Here is an 18916-nt window from a genome sequence, read left to right as displayed (position 1 = left end):
AGTGTTCTTCATCCTAATGCATCTCTCAATAGTGTTCCTTATTTTCCAAGGGGGCTTCATCTCTGGTTGAGGGACGAAATCATCAACTTTGAGTCGCCTTCGATAATGATTGGAAATTGTTGGAATTTCAAGCAGGCCATCTTAATGGCCTCCTAGGCTACCCATGCTTCAGTTTGATTAATTATATAAAATCCAATCTTGACAACTTTAGCATCCAAGACATGACTAAGATGGTTACGAGAAATATACACGCAGCAGTACAAGGACCACTAAGATACGAGAAGCATCAAAATTGATTTTAATGCTATCTTGGATGGGCTTTCAAATCTCGTGAAGGGAATCTATGTCTCCACCTTTTTCAAATTCCAAGAATTCCAGAAAACAATGAAGGGGCTTGATCATGAATTACTTGAAGGGGGCTCACAATATTAGTAAAAATTTTCTGATTTCAATTTTTCCAAATACCCCACAAAATGAAAGCTATTTTTTCTTTAACAAGGAGCCTTTTGCTATTTTTGTTTGACAGTCTGACCCACCAATCAAGAAGGGTTTGGTCACTATCCAACGAACTCACTAACGGGTCACAGAGGATAGCCCAAATTTGGTAGAGGAATGGGCAATACTTGAAAATATGATCTAAGTCCTCTTCCTCTCTGTAGAAGCTACAAGATCCATCAATTTCAAAACCTCTTTTCTTCAAAAGCATATTAGAAGGAAGCTTATTTTGAAAGAGAAGGAAAAGAAAAGTTTTAATCTTTGGAGGGAACTTGATGTTCCAAATGATGTCAAGCCAATTTGTAGAGTTATTTGCCCCAAGGATTGTTAAACATTTCAGCAAATAGGTTGATTTAATAGAAAAATCAATAATTCTATCTTCAAATTGTCTAGGAGATATAAATATGGATTTGATTTTTTCCATAAATCATTAGGAACAATTGCTCAAATTCTGGGTTCATCCCAACACTCACCATCAAAGTATATCAAATATGATACCATAATATTTTCATTCTCCTCATTTTCAATAGAAATTATTTCTGATAAAGGTTTGTTGGTAACCCATTTCTCTTGCCAAAAACTAATTGTTCGGCCATCCCAGTCCCCACGAAATTCCCCATCCCCATCCCCATCCTCATCCTTGCTAACAGGGATAAGATTATCCCCATCCCACAAGGATCTCCATTCCCCATAATTTTTTATAATGTTAATAATTTTGTTTTTGTTTTTTTATTTAATTTAAAAAATAAAAATAAAAATAAAATAATTAAAATTTACAATCTATTCAAAAAGATTTAAACATATTCAACCATATTTTTTAAACATTAATATATAGACGTATGTGTACATATATAACGTATACATACATATATACATATATATTAGTGGGGATCCCACGGGCAAGGATCGGGGTCCCCGCAGGGCGGGGAGTTCTCTCCCCATCCCCGCTAACGGAGATGAAAATTTCTCCATCCCCGTCTCCGTGGGGGGGAAATCATCCCCATCCCCGCCCCATTCGGGGCGGATCCCCACGGGGATTGGAGAAATAGGGAAAATTGCCATCCTTATTGGCATCTAATGTCTTTTTTCAGAAGATCTCTGGAATGAAGGATGCCTTTCCATGCCCACGAGGAACTATGTTTTGGGTTAAATATCCCAAAAAGAATTACCTTTCATATATTTTCTTTTAATGAGCTTAACCCAAAGATTATTTTCTTCATTTAATATTTTCTATCCTAATTTTGCTAGGTTTACTTAATTTACCCATTGGAGATTTCTAACTCCTAAATCCCCCCATCTTTTGGGAGTGCAAATACAATTCCATTTCATTAAGTGCAAGGGTTTCTTCCCTTCATTCTTTTTCCATAAAAATTCTCTTTTAACTCTTTCCAGCTCCCTTAAAGCATTATTTGGAATTTTAAATGACCTCATGATATATTGTGGCAGTATATTTGTAGTGGAGTTAATCAGTGTAGAGAATTTTTTTCCAATTTGCTAATTTTGGAGCATTTCTCCTTGACGAAGGCAAATGTATTATTTGTAGCTCTTTTGTTAATTAAAGGAGCACCTAGATAATTCTTTGGATCCAATTCTTTTGCAATTCTTAGCATCCTTGAAATCATTTTTTGAAGTTTAGGGTGAATATTCCTTAAAATAAAAGCTGAAGATTTGTTGAAGTTTGGGGTTTCTTCCAATGCTTTCTCATAATTTGAGAGGATTTCCTTAATTTTCATGCATGCAAGAACTATAGTATTTGAAAATATAATACAACTGTCAACAACTTATAAAATGGAAATCTTTGGACCCCTCTAAAAATTCTGCATCCAATATTATTCATACCAGAATCTGCTTTTTTTTCCAAATTCTTTCCAAGAGCCTTAGCACAGAGAACAAAAATATAAGGAGACAGAAGATCCCCTGCTTGGAATGAATTTAGCCAAAGGTCGTTTCTCCAATGGTATTCCAATATTTCTTAAAATTTCCTCATTTATGACATTCTTAGTAATTAAATTATTTTGATCCTCTACGATGCAATTATTTAAGACATTTAAATAATTGTATCCTGTTGGATGAGGACTTTAGTCCAAAATTTTCGGATTTTGGACTCGCGAAATTATGTACTCAAAAAGAGAATATTCTATCAATGACGGGTGCAAGAGGGACTGTGGGGTACATTGCACCAGAAGTATTCTCTAAAAATTTTTGGAGAAGTTTCACACAAATCGGATGTATACAATTTCGGGATGATGGTTGGGACAAGAAAGAATATCGGTGTCAAGGCAAATCATACAAGTGAGATTTATTTCCCACATTGGGTGTACAAGCGTATTGAGATTGAAGAGGATTTGGGACTGCATGGGTTCAAGTGATCAACAATGATGTTGAAGAAGAAATGACTAAGAAGATGATTTTAGTGGGATTATGGTGTATACCGACAGATCCTGCAAAGCGACCATCTATGGATGAAGTGATAAATATGCTGGTAGGAAGCATTGAATCGGTACGAATTCCTCCGAAGCCTTGTCTATATTCACCCTCCGGATCACCAACAGTTTCTCCCACCATATCTATATCTTAAATACAATTGATTAATTCTTTGAGATCAAACCCGACCCCCACAACTTCCCACAATACATCTCCGTCATCTATTGGGAATATCTCCCGATAATAAAATCAAGAATGATGATGTCATCATCGGGAGATATTCCCCAATACATGGCGGGGATATGCCATATTGACCCTCCAGATCACCAACAGCTTCTCCCACCATATCTATATCTTAAATACAATTGATTAATCCTACGAGACCAAATCAGCCCCCCATAAAACTGCCCCCACAACTTCCCACAGCACATTTCTGCCGTGTATTGAAAACATCTCCCGATAATAATATCAGAAATGATAATGTCATCATCAGGAAATGTTCTTAATACATGACAAGGATGTGCTGTGGAACGTTGTAAGAGGCAGTCTTGTAGGGGGCTGATTTGAACTCTAGTCCTGAAATTAATATAATGTAATAGGTGATATTATAGTGAAATTAATATATTTGTCCTGAATAAAATATATCCATAATTTTCATAAATTGACTTGATATATTTTGTGGGCTAATATACCATCTAAGAAAACAACTGATTCCCACCTGTTCATGAAGGTTTTCATAGTCTATTAACTCTTCACCAAATTCTTAAGGGTAAATCTCATAGGTTCTGTTCGTTTTTTGGTAAGTATTTATTTAGGTAAATGTAGTTATCTAGGTAAATTTTTTTTGGAAAATAGTTATCCGAGTAAGTATATTTATCTATGTTCTTTTATTTCTCATAATAAGATAATGACCATTTTAGCCTTAAAAATCTATTATTAAAAAGGGAATTTTTGTCCCATTCAAGTGTTGCCAACTTTTCCCTTAGTGGGAAAGTAATTTACCCACCTAAGAGATGTGTATCACTTACCCAAGTAAATAATACCCAAGAAAATAAACTTTCCTGGTCCCCACATAAATCTAAAATAAGAGCATGGGATTCTTAGTCAATGGGAACCAAAATCCCATTGACCAACTTTCCCCCTCTCAAAATCCGAAATAAGAACGCTCCCTTAAAGTACCTCCTAAGGCTCCATTTGGAAGGAGTACAAATACAAATATGTAGAGTGCAAAATCTTGTATTTTGTATTATTTTGTATGTATTTGTACTGTACATATTTGTATTTGTACTCCTTCCAAACTGAGCCTTATATGTATTTACACTATATATATTTGTATCTATACTCTTTCCAAACAAAGCATAATTAGGCTTGGTTGTAGTATTTAAAATTAGGCTACAAGTTGGTCCAAAAACCATCAAAACTCTAACAATTAGCTCCACATTTCAAATTATAAAAACCCTTGCCATGTCATTGAAGGGCTTATATGGTTGTTGCTAACATGAGACTTAATCAATGTTGGACACGAAAGAAAAGATGTTGGGTGATTGGAAAATAAAAAATGGTTTTTAGTTTATCTTACGCTCCCTCCCCCCCCCCCCACCCCCTTTCTTACACACTTATACGGTATTAATCAAATCGCATAAAAGAACATGAGATCAATTTGATATGGTTCAAAAATCATTACACCAATTTGATAAAATATTTACAAGAAACTCTTGGTTATGAAATTTACACCAATTTGATAGAAATTTATAACTTGATTGTACAAGTGGTTGGTCCCTTTAGGCTAAATTTGGTTTGAAGGAAAAGGTAGGGAAAGGAAGAGAAAGACAGGGAAACCTATACAATGTTTTTAAAGGTTTCCCTTCCTTTCCCTGCATTTTCCTTCAAACCAAACATAGCCTTAGTTCTTTTATAGGGTCTTAATTAATATTGTATAAGTTTGTAAGAAAAAAAAAACGAAAGAGGGATTGGGAGAAAGACTAAGGGAGAACAATAGAGAGAGAGAGAGAGAGAGAGAGAGAGAGGTTTTGATTTGGCTACAAACCGAATCTGAGAGAGTGGGAGAAATGGAGGGAGTGGGAAATCGAGAGATTACTATGAGAGTGAGAGAGAAGGGTGGGAGATCAAAAGACAGAGGAAGTGGGAGAGAAATTGAAAACCTATTTTCAATATGGGCTTTTTGTTGTACCCAACATGGATTCAGAGTCCCATGTTGGCAATATCCATATAAGCCTTTGATGACATGGCAAGGGTTTTTATAATTTGAATGTAGAGCCGGTTGTCAAAGTTTTGTGTTTCTAGACCAACCTGCAACCTAATTTAAAATGTACAACTAACTATGACTATAATTTTCCCTTTAAATTATATATTTCCATTTGCATTATATAAAAGAATTTTTACTTATTACACTTAATTTTTGTTTGTCTATGATATCTTTGACCCAAACTACTAAACCACCACCCAAAAAGAAAAATAGTTTGATTTCTAGGTTGACATTAAATTTTGTTTTTCATTTCCATCATTGATAAAATTATTTCTTATGTATAATACTTATTTTCGTTCAATAAAATGAATACACAATATTAGCGATATACCCAATATTTTATTTTTTATAAATATATAACATTAGATATGTGCCCAAATTTTTCTCCATCTTTTTTTTTGTGATTCTTTGTATTTTCTATATTTATAAATTGTATTATTTGACTATGACACCACTTCATTTCTAGGAAAATTTTAAATTTGGCATTCCATTTTCATCATTAATAAAAATACTCCTTATATTTCATACTTATTTATTTTATTTTTTATTATTTAATTATGACATTATTTATTAATCCATTCGATCCCAAATGGTCGAATTGCTTGCCCACCACCGGGAGGGAAAAAAATGGTTTTGTTTTCAAATTACTTTTCAAAATATTTAATTTTATAATATTAAAATTAATATTATGGATTTAATTACAATAATTTAACGATGAGAAAAAAATATTTTAAATATATGTTTTAATGAAAGAAAATATTTTTATTTCCAATTGATTTTAAATTTTATATTCCATTTCCATCATTAATAAAAACATTTCTTATTTATCATATGTATTATTGTTTAATATGTATTTTAAAAATGCTCCCAATTTTTTTATTTTTTATTTTTTTTTATTTTATCATTTAATCATAACAACAATATTCTATTTCCATCATTAATAAAAGCATTTCTTATTTATCATACTTATTATTGTTTAATATGTATGTTAAAAATGTTTCCAATTTTTTTAATTTCTAATGTTTTCATTTTATCTATTTTTGAATTTCATTATTTAATCATGGCAACATGGATTGATTAAATAGGTTGAGGTTAAACAATCAAAAAATTATTAATTTAAAAATCCACTAAACTTTTACTAAAAATAAATATTAACATAACTTAGTAAGTACTAAAAATGTGTTTCAGTTCCTCTTAAAAATCCAACTTAATAAAAACTAATAAAAATAAGAAATTTAAATATAAAATATTAATTGATAGTTTTAATAATATTGTTAGATAACTTATGAGTTGAGGACCTTAATAAATGCTAATAAAAATATTAATTGATAGTTGTAAATTACCAACAATTAATTAAAAATCCACAAGGCTCAAAGTATTGACACAGGCCAATACATCGGTAGGGTGTATAGACTCTTTCCATAACAACAAATCTGATTTTTAATTTAATACTTTTAGTTAATAAACAACAAATTTTTATTTTTATTTTAATATTAATTAAAAATAAATAAAATTATTAAATCTTTTATCCGTGCATCGTACGGGTCCCCGCTAATTTCTATAAATTGATTTAGATATTAAATCTTTTCCAAGCGACGACTTTGTGGCTTGGTGAAGGAACATATAAATATATTTGTTGTGGATATCAAATGAGCTGACAACTTTGTCATCTTATCCACACCTCTTCAAATACTCTACCATGGTTATCGGCCATGCGACTCATACTCTAGAATTATACTGTGGTTGTGGCCACATGGTCTGCAGTAAAAACTGTTCAACTTGTGGGTAGAAAGAATCTCTAAGTCAACTCTTGCATTGACGAGGACTCCACGTTTTTCTTTGTTGGGAAAAATCTTGGAAGCTGCTTGCTTAATTGCGCCAGTGCTGGCTGGCTTACTTGGTCAAACGGTTTTGTTGATGATTTGGGTTACTTATCAGAGACTCACTCATTCCTAATCTGCAACTCCTCCAACCCTTTTTCCCTCTTTCTGATCAGTCGCAGATAGATTATTATCGAAATCGAATCTCCCTTCTCTCATTCATTTGTTACATTCTGGTGATCTCCACTCATTAATGAGTAATGACGCCTCACCTCTTCCTCTTCTTCTTCATCTTTGTCATCCTCCTCCTCTCGCTTGATCTGCCACTTTCTAGGTGCGAGTATGTTGTTGATTATTCGAGATACTTCGACGACTGCAGTCAATTGTCGTTTAACTGTGGAAACATCCAAAATATAAGATACCCCTTTTGGGGAGATGAGCGACCGGATTATTGTGGCCTTCCGGGATTCAAGCTCCACTGCGATGCGGATCATCACCTTACTACCACCATAGAGATAAACTCGGTAACATACAAGGTTTCGAGCATGGATTACAAGAATCAAAATCTCAAGGTCGCCCAAGCAGATTTGTTGGATAGTATTTGTCAGAAAAAACAAAAATCTATCAACACCACCAGCCTCATTTTACCCCCATCAAGTCCTAGTAGTGAGCGTTACATGGCTCTGTTCTACGGTTGTTCCCCAAGCCCAAGCTCAGGGGTTATGGATGGTGCAACCAAGGTCAGTGTTAGTTGCCCCAGCAATGGTGATCCTGCTGAGGTTTACTATGTCCTCGATGATTCATTTGCATACGAAAATCTAGCTAGTAAATGCCAAGAAGGTAATAGTGTTATAGTCCCAATTCCCTCAATAGCTAAGGCTGAGATAGAGAAGAACTCATCGAGATTCGGCGAAATTATCAGCCAAGATGTGGATTTGAGGTGGAGTAGTAGTATTGACGTGGGATGCAGCGGATGCTTATCATACAAAGGGCAGTGCGGTTGGAATTGGGAATTGAATACATCCACCTGCTTTTGCGAGTTTGAGACTTATGAAGGGCGATGTGCTCCCCCGCACGCTGCACCGGATTCCCATTTAGATCCATCTCCGAGTCCGAGTCCGGGTACGTACCAATTTTCTGGTGCCTCTCCTGATGAGTGATGATCTCCTCTGCTTCTCTTATGTCGTACTTGTTACTTTTTGGAGCTAGGAGGAAAACATATATAGATTGTCATTTCAAGCTTAAAACTGTTGAATTTAGAAGTTTAGAATTGATAGGAATAGAGTAGGCATCACCTCACCTGTAGTGTATTTATTTTGATAAGTTCATCTATAGGGCTTAGAATATGGTCTGCAGGGAGCTAAGTTCGTCTTCATTTAAATCATTTTTCTTTGAAATATACAGCTTGTCATTCTTATTATAACAATTAATGAAGATAAAATAGCAGCAGCACATGCAGTACCGTTGTCCTAAAGAGGACTCCTCTACGAACACGATTCATGATAGTGGGGTAGGCAGCTGGATGTATCGATGGTTGATTAATAGTTTTAGTCTTCTAGAGGCCATAGTTAGGTGCTGTACTTCCACCAAATGCTAGCTAACCCACCTTACCCCGTCATTTCTTATACTTTCATCAAAATTCACGGCGGGTTTTGATTAGTCAATCCTCTTCAGGTATCATACCTTGCCGGCATTCATAGATTATTTCACGGTGTCCATGTACCCCTGCTTCCCTAACACCACTCATCTGCTATGTAGGCAGCTTATAGCACGGGCCTATGCATTTATATTTGAAGCAGCCGCCTGATCTAAATCATGATGTTGATTTGCTACGTTGAATTTGTGCTTTCCTTATTGCATTTATGCTACTGTGTTAATGAACATATTTTCCATCCATGTCGGAGATAGAGCCCTTTGTTCACGCCCACATCGATGATCTTTTTTCTTTTTTTTTTTTTTTTTGGGTAACTACTATTCTTGTGTTAGTACCATATAAATACAGTTCTCCCAGCATGTGAAAGGTAATTCTGGATTTCCACTCTTCAAGTTTGCGTTACATCGTCTCCTAGATAACATTACATTGGCTCATTTAGTTTCTTCATCTGCAGTTCTTCACCCCCAATAAGTTTGTTAACCGTCTCCTATTTCTTCTGCGAGTATTCTTACTCAGTAGCATAGAAGACTTGGCATAATTAAGTGGATGACCAGACCAGCCACAAAAGAGAGATAAACCATTTGAACAAATGGATTAGTGGTAAATACACATGGAACAATTGGGCTCGTGACCATCATCCCAATAGTCTGTACAGCAAATATTTCCAGCATCGGGAATTTGATTAAACATACCGAGGGTTGGGTTGGGATCCATTTAATTGGTTATTGGCTGGGTAACACTTGTATATATCCTAGCTAAATGGGTGTTCATCGGCGGGCTGGGTTGTTGGGTCCATTCCCTATTAAATGAGGTCCTCATCCTCTAGAGTCTAGTCTACACTCTTCATTCGTCATTTGGTGATGTAATCATCTCCTGACTTTTTGTTTGGTGACGACCATTTGAAATTTCCAAGTCCCAAGTGTTGTTTGCTTTTTAATTAATAACCATTTTAATTTATAAATGAAATTAACCTGTATTTGGTAATTAACACAGACAGAAGATTTTCAAAAAACTCATCAAAGAAAAACCGAAAGATTTTCAAAATGAACCTTTACTTTTACTTGGGTGCTGATCAGAAATCCACTCAAGTATTTTTCATGATTTACTTTGATAGGGATAAAGGGAAAATAGTAATACCTTCGCAAGGTTTGAATTCTCTGTTAATTCTATGTGAAAATTAACAAATTCTAATATATGTATCATATCGCCTGGTATGAGTCACACTTAAGACTTAACTCCCGTGAGTAAATGGAGTGCAAGGAAAACCACTCCAATTGTAGGAAGCATCTAGTTTTGGACTGACGGGGACCAAATGTTTCTTCTTTCTTTCCCTTTCATCACTTTCTTCTGGAAATAACATAGAATCCGCCAGCCAGACTTTGTCAAAGGTTTTGATGTACGTATTCCTGTTTACCGCGGTTATTAGGTGGTTACTACTTATTAGCGTACTCCAAACATCTACAATTTCCCCTATTTATCTTTCCACCTTAATTAACCTCCTCTTCTGCAATGGCTTAACTTCTCTGATCATCGCATGCATTAGGGGGAAAACAAAATGATTCCAACACACCACTTAACCTTCCTATTCACCCTCATCCTTGTCTTAGTCGTCGACGTTCTACGATGTCTGTCTAATGACGATCCACCATACTTAAGCTGCCGTCCCTTTAACTGTGGAGATATCACCGGAGTCCAATACCCTTTCCGGGAGAAGGGAAACCTGAACGACTGCGGGCATCCCGGGTACGATCTGGAATGTGGGGAAGATAACGCCACAATAGTGATCAACTCAGAAAGATATCGCGTTTTGAACATCGATCATGGGCACCGAGTTCTGAAGGTGGCCCGAGTGGATTTATGGGATATTAATATTTGTCCTCAGAAGTTGGTTAACACCACCCTGGATCTCAACTTCTTTGGTTATGCTCCTGGTACCATCAACCTTACCTTGTTCTATGGTTGCTCCCTACTCTCTTCATCGGCCTATATTAATACAATTATTTTCCTGTCCCAAGATAGTTGCCGGGCCAGCACTAATAATGGTCTCTCTGGTCCCATTTTCTATGGCCTTCTACCAAATCCTTTCACAACACCATGGATATGTGGAGCAAGCATGGTGGTTCCTGTAATTGGAAGTTCGGAGGTGAAGTACTACTATGATTTGGGAGGAGTTTTTAAGCAAGGTTTTGAGGTGCACTGGATTGTAAACGATTCATTCTGTGGGGAATGCTTGGACTCGGGTGGAGGATGCGGATATAACTCCACCTTGGAACAACCCACTTGCTTTTGCCCTGACGGGGCTTACCCAACTACGTGTCCGCCAGGACCCTCGGGTATGTAAACACCTTTTCTTGGATATTGCTTTTACTATTTTGATACACCCGCTGGCCGCTGCTTTGAGGGATGCAAATGGATTGGATTCAATCTGGCGAATCCGATTCGTTTAAGTTTGCAGTTGGATTGTTCATTCAATCATAATCGGATCAAATTCCAACACATACACAAAATACTAGTTTTTAGTATCAATCAAACCTTTTAGAATTAAGTAGGTTCATTCTTATATATGTATGCTGACTTTTATACAGATTCACTAACACTACAATTCAATTGGATTGGAGGAGTCAGATATCAAATCGAAATTGAATTTATATTTTGCATATCTATTAGCTATCGAATTTCTTGGATTCTAATCAGATCGAATTCAAATATATCCTTGGTGAATTTGATCTGATCATTTTGCAAAACCCTACTTGATCCGTCTGGTAGTGCTGGTGCACTCCAGCCAGCAAATGTAAAATTCTAGTTGTGTTAGGGTCCTCAATGCCCCGGACTGAGTGAGTGCAAACTATGCAATGTGTTACACGACGCAGCCCGGGGGAAAAGAGTTTTCAGTGTACACATATCATCCTATTAGTCAAAATTGAAACGTGGACCCGTTCATTTCAGAGTTGTTGAATGTTGGTTTCAAGCCCATCTTAATCATACTCGCGTCATCTGTAATTTGATTTTTTTTTTTTTGTTGTCATCTAGAAAAGAAAAGGAATTGAAATCAAAGAGAGGATTAAGGTGATATCCATTTTATTTTTCAATAAGAGAATTGATATTCCTTTTCAAGTGTGCCATGTGTACATACTTAAAGTCGATCGGCTTGAATATGCAGCAAGCTCCAAGGAGAGGATAGAATAACTTGTACGTGGAAGCGAACGTTTTGCTGGAGTTTTACTTAAGATAATATAGACATGGGTTAGGAGCACAATTCTTAGTGAAATTTGTATTCATCATCCAAAAACTTTGGCATAGAAACAACAATTAATGGTATCCAAACAACATTTGATCAATTTAGAATTTTATAAAAGCATTGGAATAGGAAAGGAGGAGCATTGTAGATTAGATACTGTTAACACTTGGATTTAGTTTTTGTTTTATAGAATGGGACTACACATACCTGTAACCTCCAACCAAATATTAATTGAGCCACCACCAGTTGGTATTATTGACCTCTGGGCAAGGCAACTCTGCCAACTGTGTTTCTTTTCTCTAAAATTCTGGGTTCTCCGTCTCCATTTGTATAAATAATGACGGAGTTTTGATTTATCTGCTGTTCTGTTGTTCCCAGATGGCGCCTAACCAAGTCCCATGACATGGTTTGGAGAAATCTAGTATTCCGGTAATCCGTATGACCTTTAAAATTTGGTGAGTGATCTCAGAGTATCACCATTGTTCATTGGGCCGGGTCATATTCAACGGCCAATAAGGATGCGTTTTTTAGTTGTCGTCACTCCTCAGGTTTGGAATCCCTCCACAATCCACATTAATATTATTCCGTGATCATGTTTTGTATGTACCGGTTTAATCAATCAATATGAAAAGTCAAGGTCTTTTTTTAAACTTTTGGTCATTCGCCGCCGCCTTGCCTTACTCGGTTCGGTCGAATGGAATTCCACCCCTTTCCCTCACATATTCTAAATTTCTAATCTTATTTGTATGTACCAGTTCAATATCCCTCACATATTCTAATCTTATTCTCTGAGATATCGTCGCAGATGCATCCCCACCTCTTTCCTTCTTCTTACCTCGTCTTCTTCCTCCTCTTCATCTGTATAATCCACCTTCCCCAATCTTTGTGTGACGATGATTGGAGGTACTCCAACTGTAGTCAGATGACATTTAAGTGTGGAAATTTCAAAGACATCGGCTATCCTTTCTGGGGAGGTGATCGACCCGACTATTGTAGTGGCCATCCCGACCTTCGGCTCCACTGCCGAGATGGTTTCGCAGAGATGGATCTGCCGGTTGGTTCTGCAGGCGATTCACTGACATTCCGTGTTCTAGAGATCAATGAATTCTCCCCTGTTCTCACGATAGCAAGACTAGACTTCCTGGATAAAACCTGCCCGGACCAACTCTATAAAACCACCACTCTCCATTTCGGTGTCTTCTTCAACTATACCGACGCCGATGTGAACCTCACCTTGTACTATAATTGCTCCTCAGATTGGTTAAATTCAATTCCACCGGGCCCTACCTTCAAATATAGTTGTTCCACCAACGGTCTGAATAGCGAATTTTATAAGTTGGTAACACCCAATTCCATCCTGCTTGATGCGAGCCAAGCTGCTGAGGAATGCAATGCAAATGTCACGGTTCCGGTTCTTGAGAGCGAAGCTAAGGGAATCGTGGCCACTCTGTCGAATCTGCCGACGATTTTGGAAAAGGGTTTTGAGGTAAGCTACAGTGGGTACAATGATCTGTGTGGGAAATGTGAGGATTCCGGTGGGCAATGCGGGTACAACTCGACTTTGTCGATGCCCATGTGTTTTTGCCCTAACCAGCCTTATTCAAATATGAGGTGCGGAGGTACGTATGAGTATGACCTTCTTTGCCTTTGTTATTGTTGCTTGCTTCGATTATAGTTTATTCGTAGTTGATAACTTACAGTACAGATAATGGTTACTTATGGTCCAGTCTACATAAACATCAATACGGACTCAATGCAAAGAAGGGTAAAACTGAATGGAGAACCTACCGTTCTGTTTTGTGTGGCTTTGAGTTGCAGAGTCCAGTCAATCGTGGGTCGTGGCTCTGCATCATTCATGTATGTAAAAGCCTTTTGACTGGTTGCTGAACCGAACCGCGTGGATTACATATTGATACATTCTTGTCTTGCCCAATATCCCGCCTAATCCCCACCAAGACGCCGTTGTCTGACCGCTCCCTATATTCAATGCCAGCCTTGACGCAAGATGTTGCCCAAGACATCCAACATCCAGCTCAACACAACTTTCCTATAATATATAATCCCATTAATCTCATCATCATCATCCCATCCCACCATCATCTCAAGGCTCTTATTGAATCCTAGATTTCTGTTTCTGAATTCCGATAACGCCAACCTCTGCAACAAGAGCTGAGCGTGGGTCATGTCTTTTGCCCGGCTATTTTGTCTAGTTCTTGAGACAATCTCTACAGTCATGCATCACAACTGATTGCCATCTATCCATCCATTCAAACAAAGTGGCTTCCGTGGCTTAAACTTGTCTTGTTTGATTGATTTTCTTCTTAACCAGGAATTAGAAAAAACGGGTTACGTTCTTTCCGTTTTGGGTTGCTAAGCAATAGAAATCAAGTAGCGTTTGCTCCTATTCCGATCTACATCTCTCCCTCCCTCCCTTTCTCTCCCTCTGTGCTCTGGTCTCCAAGTGCTTTGTACGAACCATTGTTTGAATTAATAAAAGAAAACGATAACAAAACAAAAAAGCATTACTCATAAACATCTTCATTATCTTAGTGATAGCGTCATGCGTCCATGAAGCTAAGTGGAGACGGGGTTTCCCCTCTTCAAACTTTCGGTCTCACAAACCACCAAAATAATATCATGTTCCACATTTCTCTTCCAAATATGCCACAAATGCCCCCATAACGTACAAATGATGATGTCATTAGTACGTAATCCACACAAAAGTTGTATAGTCCCTTAAATCTGTTAAGTTGGACATAGAAAGAACAAAACTGAAGCTTAAGCTTCTTCAGTTCTCGCTTGCACAATCAATCTTGTGCTTTACTGTGCTCTATTTTTTAATGTTGCCCAACCTCAATTACCGCCAAGTGGAAATAAACCAATTCGCAAGCCCAAGTCAAACTCCAACCAACCACGAAAGAAAACCGCCCTGAATTCTCCCTCTCATTATCATCTTCTTTTTTTTTTTTTTTTATCTCCTCTGCTCTCCACTCTGTCCTGTTTTCTCCCATCTTTTCCTCCTAAATGGATCAAAACAACTCGTCCTCGGTCAAAACAGTTTTCTCTGTATTGATCAATATCATCTTTATGATGCTCAGCACCTTGGCACAAGGAACTCGATCAGCAGACCCACAGTTCGAAGCTTGTGCGCCTAGAAATTGTGGCAAGGGCCCATATATAAGCTACCCGTTTTGGATTCCTTCTCTCCAGCAATCCTACTGCGGCCTTCCAAGATCTGAGGTCACCTGCCAGAACAGTGAGCCCGTCCTTAAGATGCCAGATGGCGATTACCTCATCCAAGACATCTTCTACTCAAACAATTCATTCTGGGTGGTGGACATCAGGGCATTGAACAACGAATCCTGCCTGGCCCCCCTCCACAATTTTACCCTCCACGGCACTCCCTTTGAATTTGGCGATAATCACTTCAATCTCTTCTTCTACTACAACTGCTCCAATTCCCCTCCTGCAAATCACTTGGTATACCCAGTGACTTGTGCTAGCAATAACACCAGCCATCTCTCCTTCGCAATGTTTGTGTATGATGGGCAGTTTGGCTTGAATCTTTCTTTAGCGACATGCCAGTCAGTTGTTAGAGCACCCATAGACACAACACGTATTCAATTTAAAGAGCAAAATAACTATAGGGAGATTTTGAAGGAAAGATTTCTTTTGCAATGGAAGCCGAGTAATTGCATCAAATGTGAGGGCAGTGGCGGCCGTTGTGGACTCTATAATAAAAAATTCGTATGCTTTTGCCATGATGGACGGCATCGCTTAAGCTGCGGTGATGGTAAGCCAAATGGACATCCATGTGCTCTTCAGATTTCTTCCCTCATTCTTTTCAATAATTATTTACCAATTTAGGCTCGGAGGAAGAACATAGAACAGCATGGTCTCTGTGTTCTCTCTGTCTCTTCTTTACTTTTTCAATTTACTTTCTTTCTATCTTGTAGCTAGGAAAATTGATTGTATTGTGTTGTGACTTGTGGGAATCATCAATTTAGAGTGGTTAGAACTTAGAACTGACCGCGCTACAGGGCCCTCTTTTATGTAGTTCGCACTTGTCACTGATATTGAAGCTTTCTCATAGTTTGGTTAACGAGTCCCCCTAGCGTATACCTCCTTCTTTTGTCCCCAGATATCTGTTCCATCGGATGAAACTGATGTCTTCCTTATGGAATCATTATGACTTCTTGCTCTTGTGTCATCTGAGAAGCCAGGAATGAAATTGACCCAAATCCAACTGTTTGATATACAGATATTTTTCTCGTAGGATCATATCCCACAAAACATTCTTAGATGTGATTCCTTTTCTTTCCCTTCCTTTCCTTTTCAGCATGTAATTTGAGTAACAGTTGCCCGAACACGATTTAACTGGTTTGAGGCTTGCATTGAACTTTTGGAACTAGAGGTAGGCTACAAAAGAAGACACAAGAAAATTGCAAGCCTAACAATAACAGACAATTTCAAGAGTTGAGAAAAGAACTGAAGGGAGATAGAGATACATTATCCATCTGAACCCCAAAACCTGATTGTGCTTCTAGAGTACTTGGTGATGGGTTATACTGTTGGCACCCAGGATCTGCATTTGCTTCAAACGTGTTCGAGTCCTTCCCTATTCTTTCCTTGATCGCTTATTGTGGAAACAACATCTTTGGCTTTTAGGTACGAGTACCTTTGTTTCATTATGAAAAATTACGTAGGAACTCCATGAATTAGTGATGTCTGATTAAGAATGGCAAGAGTGCGGGTTCAGGGAAGGCTTTGTAAATTCCAAACTCTACCCGTTTAACTAAACCTCCTAATTCATACCCTCCCTAAAACCCCTAGATTGGATTCTGATAATAAATTCAAACTCTCCCCCACACTTGAAAATGCAAAACCCTCTCCAACCGTACCCTCCCCTCCCACATTCAAGGGTAGGACAGGTTGGGTTTAGAACTCACATCTAATTTTTTATTACATATTTCTTGTTATATATAAGTAATAAATAAGTAAAATAACATGAACAAAAAGCAAAATTTCTAATTCTTTGATTAAGACATAAATTTCAAATATCCTTCACATAAAATTCAAAATATTATTAAATTCAACACATAAAGTCAGGAAAGGTCAGGTTTAGCCTAATACTATACCCTATTTGTACAAGAATTGTAAAATCTCAAAACCTATCCCTGCCCCAAAACCCGTCATTCAAGCAAAAAAAATCCAGCACGGTTGAGGCCTGTATCCACTCGGTAGGATAGAAATTGTCATCCCTATGTCTGAAAATCAACAAGAGACTTCTCATCTTTGCTTTCATGTATCCGTATTTTGATATGCTCCTTCTTCTACTCCATCTAAGAACACGCTCCAATTATCTCACACTTTTATAATTTTTGATGTTATTTTGTTTGTAGTGCCCATTGTTTTTTTTGGGTAAATTACTGTACCCTTCCTCGCTTCTTGTATTTCTTTTCCTTGGCTTCATCACTTCTGCAGAGGACTATGACCGAAAGTCTGGTCTCTGCCAATCCATATCCTCGCGATTTTCCTATATACTTTCTTCTACGCTACCTTGTCTTTTTCTTCGTGTTAATTAGAGGATGCTACTGTTTCTGGTCATTGTGTTCATACATACCACTCTAGTTTTCGTTTTCTGGGATCAATGTAGAAACAGGAGGGGTTGCTTCCATGATAAACGAGTGCTGCGTATTTTTCATCGTTTGGTCATCATATTGACGTGCATTTCAAATAAGCGGAAAGTCAAGACTTGGCTTCTCAACTTTATTTGATTTGGGATGATTATGGAAGGTCAGTCTTTGCTAGTCATACAAGTGGGAACAGATATATAATATTCTTGTCGAAGTCAACTGACGTGTCAACGGGGCCCGTATTAACTCATCTTTCTTGTTTTCTCTTTTATCTGTCTGCTTTCAGAGTAGAAATATAAAAGAGAGAAGATTCCGGTTGGAGTTAGGGTGAGTGTTGATTAGTTAATTATAAGGTCAGATCGATCAGATGGGTTCCCATGGCTCTGTTGTTATTGTTGTTGCAGTCATCTTCCTTCTTCTGTTGCACCACCTTGCTTTGCAGTTGGAGTCAGCCGAAGATGACTTGTTCTTCGCAGCACGATGCCATCCGTTTGAGTGTGGGAATCTCAACAACATCAGCTACCCATTTTCCAATTCACAACATCCCGAATGCGGGTTAAGCGTTATCCATTGCGATGAATATAACAGACCTATTATTTATTTTGATTTTGGTGGTGAAAGCAAACGCTACGAAGTTGAAGCAATCCATGACAATAATAACACTATTGTGATCCGTCACTTCCCAGATGGTGATCAAGACGGAGGAGTGGAGGAGGCAGCCTGTCACTTACACAGTTTCACGACACCCACTTTCTCCAATTTGGTCACTACTCTCTTGTTTCAAGTAATTAGCCCTAACCTTACCTTGGTCACGTGTTCTTACAACACCGAGTATTCCCCACCAAAAGAAATCGTGAATCAATTTTTCGAGTACACCTATTATTGTCCGGGGCGGGGGGGCCTTGCATGCCTTCTACCAGAACGGCGATCCAAAGCAGGGTCGATCACTCTCCTATGTTTCAAAGGATTTTTGTTCAGTCTTCCAAATTCCCGTGCACAATCTGTTGCCGCCTCTATCTGATTCTGTCAACAAAACGGATGATCACCTCTCGCCTCTGTTGCACGCCGGCTTCTCTCTTAAATGGAGCTTTCCCCCGGAATGCCACGAGTGCGATGTCAAAGGAGTCCCTTGTCGACGGGATCCACTGACTTCAACTGTCGAGTGTGCAAATATAAACAACTGTCGACGGGATCCACTGACTTCATCATTTGCCCCCCACTCCCGAGCCGAAAGTAACTTGACGAAGGGAGTAGATTTCTCCTTTTGGCCCAGAATGAATAATTCGATGAGCTCGTAAGCGTCATTTCAATTCCTTAGGCTCTGGGAGCAACTCGCAGTCCGCTCCTTGATTTTGCCCATGCCAAAGAGGCGACTGGGTCTTA

At 37.9% G+C, this 18916-nt stretch overlaps 2 protein-coding genes across 3 annotated transcripts in view; both read left to right on the top strand.

Moving 5' to 3' along the window:
- The first annotated feature begins 6874 nt into the window (after nt 1-6874).
- LOC104602625 (LEAF RUST 10 DISEASE-RESISTANCE LOCUS RECEPTOR-LIKE PROTEIN KINASE-like 2.1) overlaps nt 6875-18916 on the top strand; it is a 31382-nt gene continuing 19340 nt past the window's right edge. Inside the window, exon 1 of one of the 2 annotated variants that reach the window (XM_088901203.1) lies at nt 6875-8127. In XM_088901203.1, coding sequence (XP_088757329.1) covers nt 7266-8127 — 862 coding nt within the window. In that variant the 5' untranslated portion in view covers nt 6875-7265. Of the gene's footprint in view, nt 8128-11016; nt 13517-18916 lie in introns of those variants that run through there. The other variant, XM_010266388.2, reaches the window with a different exon arrangement.
- On the top strand, nt 13571-17957 carry LOC148801037 (LEAF RUST 10 DISEASE-RESISTANCE LOCUS RECEPTOR-LIKE PROTEIN KINASE-like 1.2). The gene has a single exon (XM_088901204.1). It carries the CDS (start codon nt 14922-14924, stop codon nt 15762-15764), a length of 843 nt encoding a protein of 280 aa, XP_088757330.1. The 5' UTR covers nt 13571-14921; the 3' UTR covers nt 15765-17957.

Source organism: Nelumbo nucifera, chromosome 3 (genome assembly GCF_055504915.1).
Source record: "Nelumbo nucifera cultivar China Antique chromosome 3, China Antique-T2T, whole genome shotgun sequence".
Lineage (NCBI taxonomy): Eukaryota > Viridiplantae > Streptophyta > Magnoliopsida > Proteales > Nelumbonaceae > Nelumbo > Nelumbo nucifera.
This window is presented reverse-complemented; position numbering and strand designations above follow the sequence as displayed.

Bases quoted from the DNA above. Each gene is read 5' to 3' on its own strand.
- LOC148801037 (XM_088901204.1), top strand. From the start codon at position 14,922: ATGGATCAAAACAACTCGTCCTCGGTCAAAACAGTTTTCTCTGTATTG.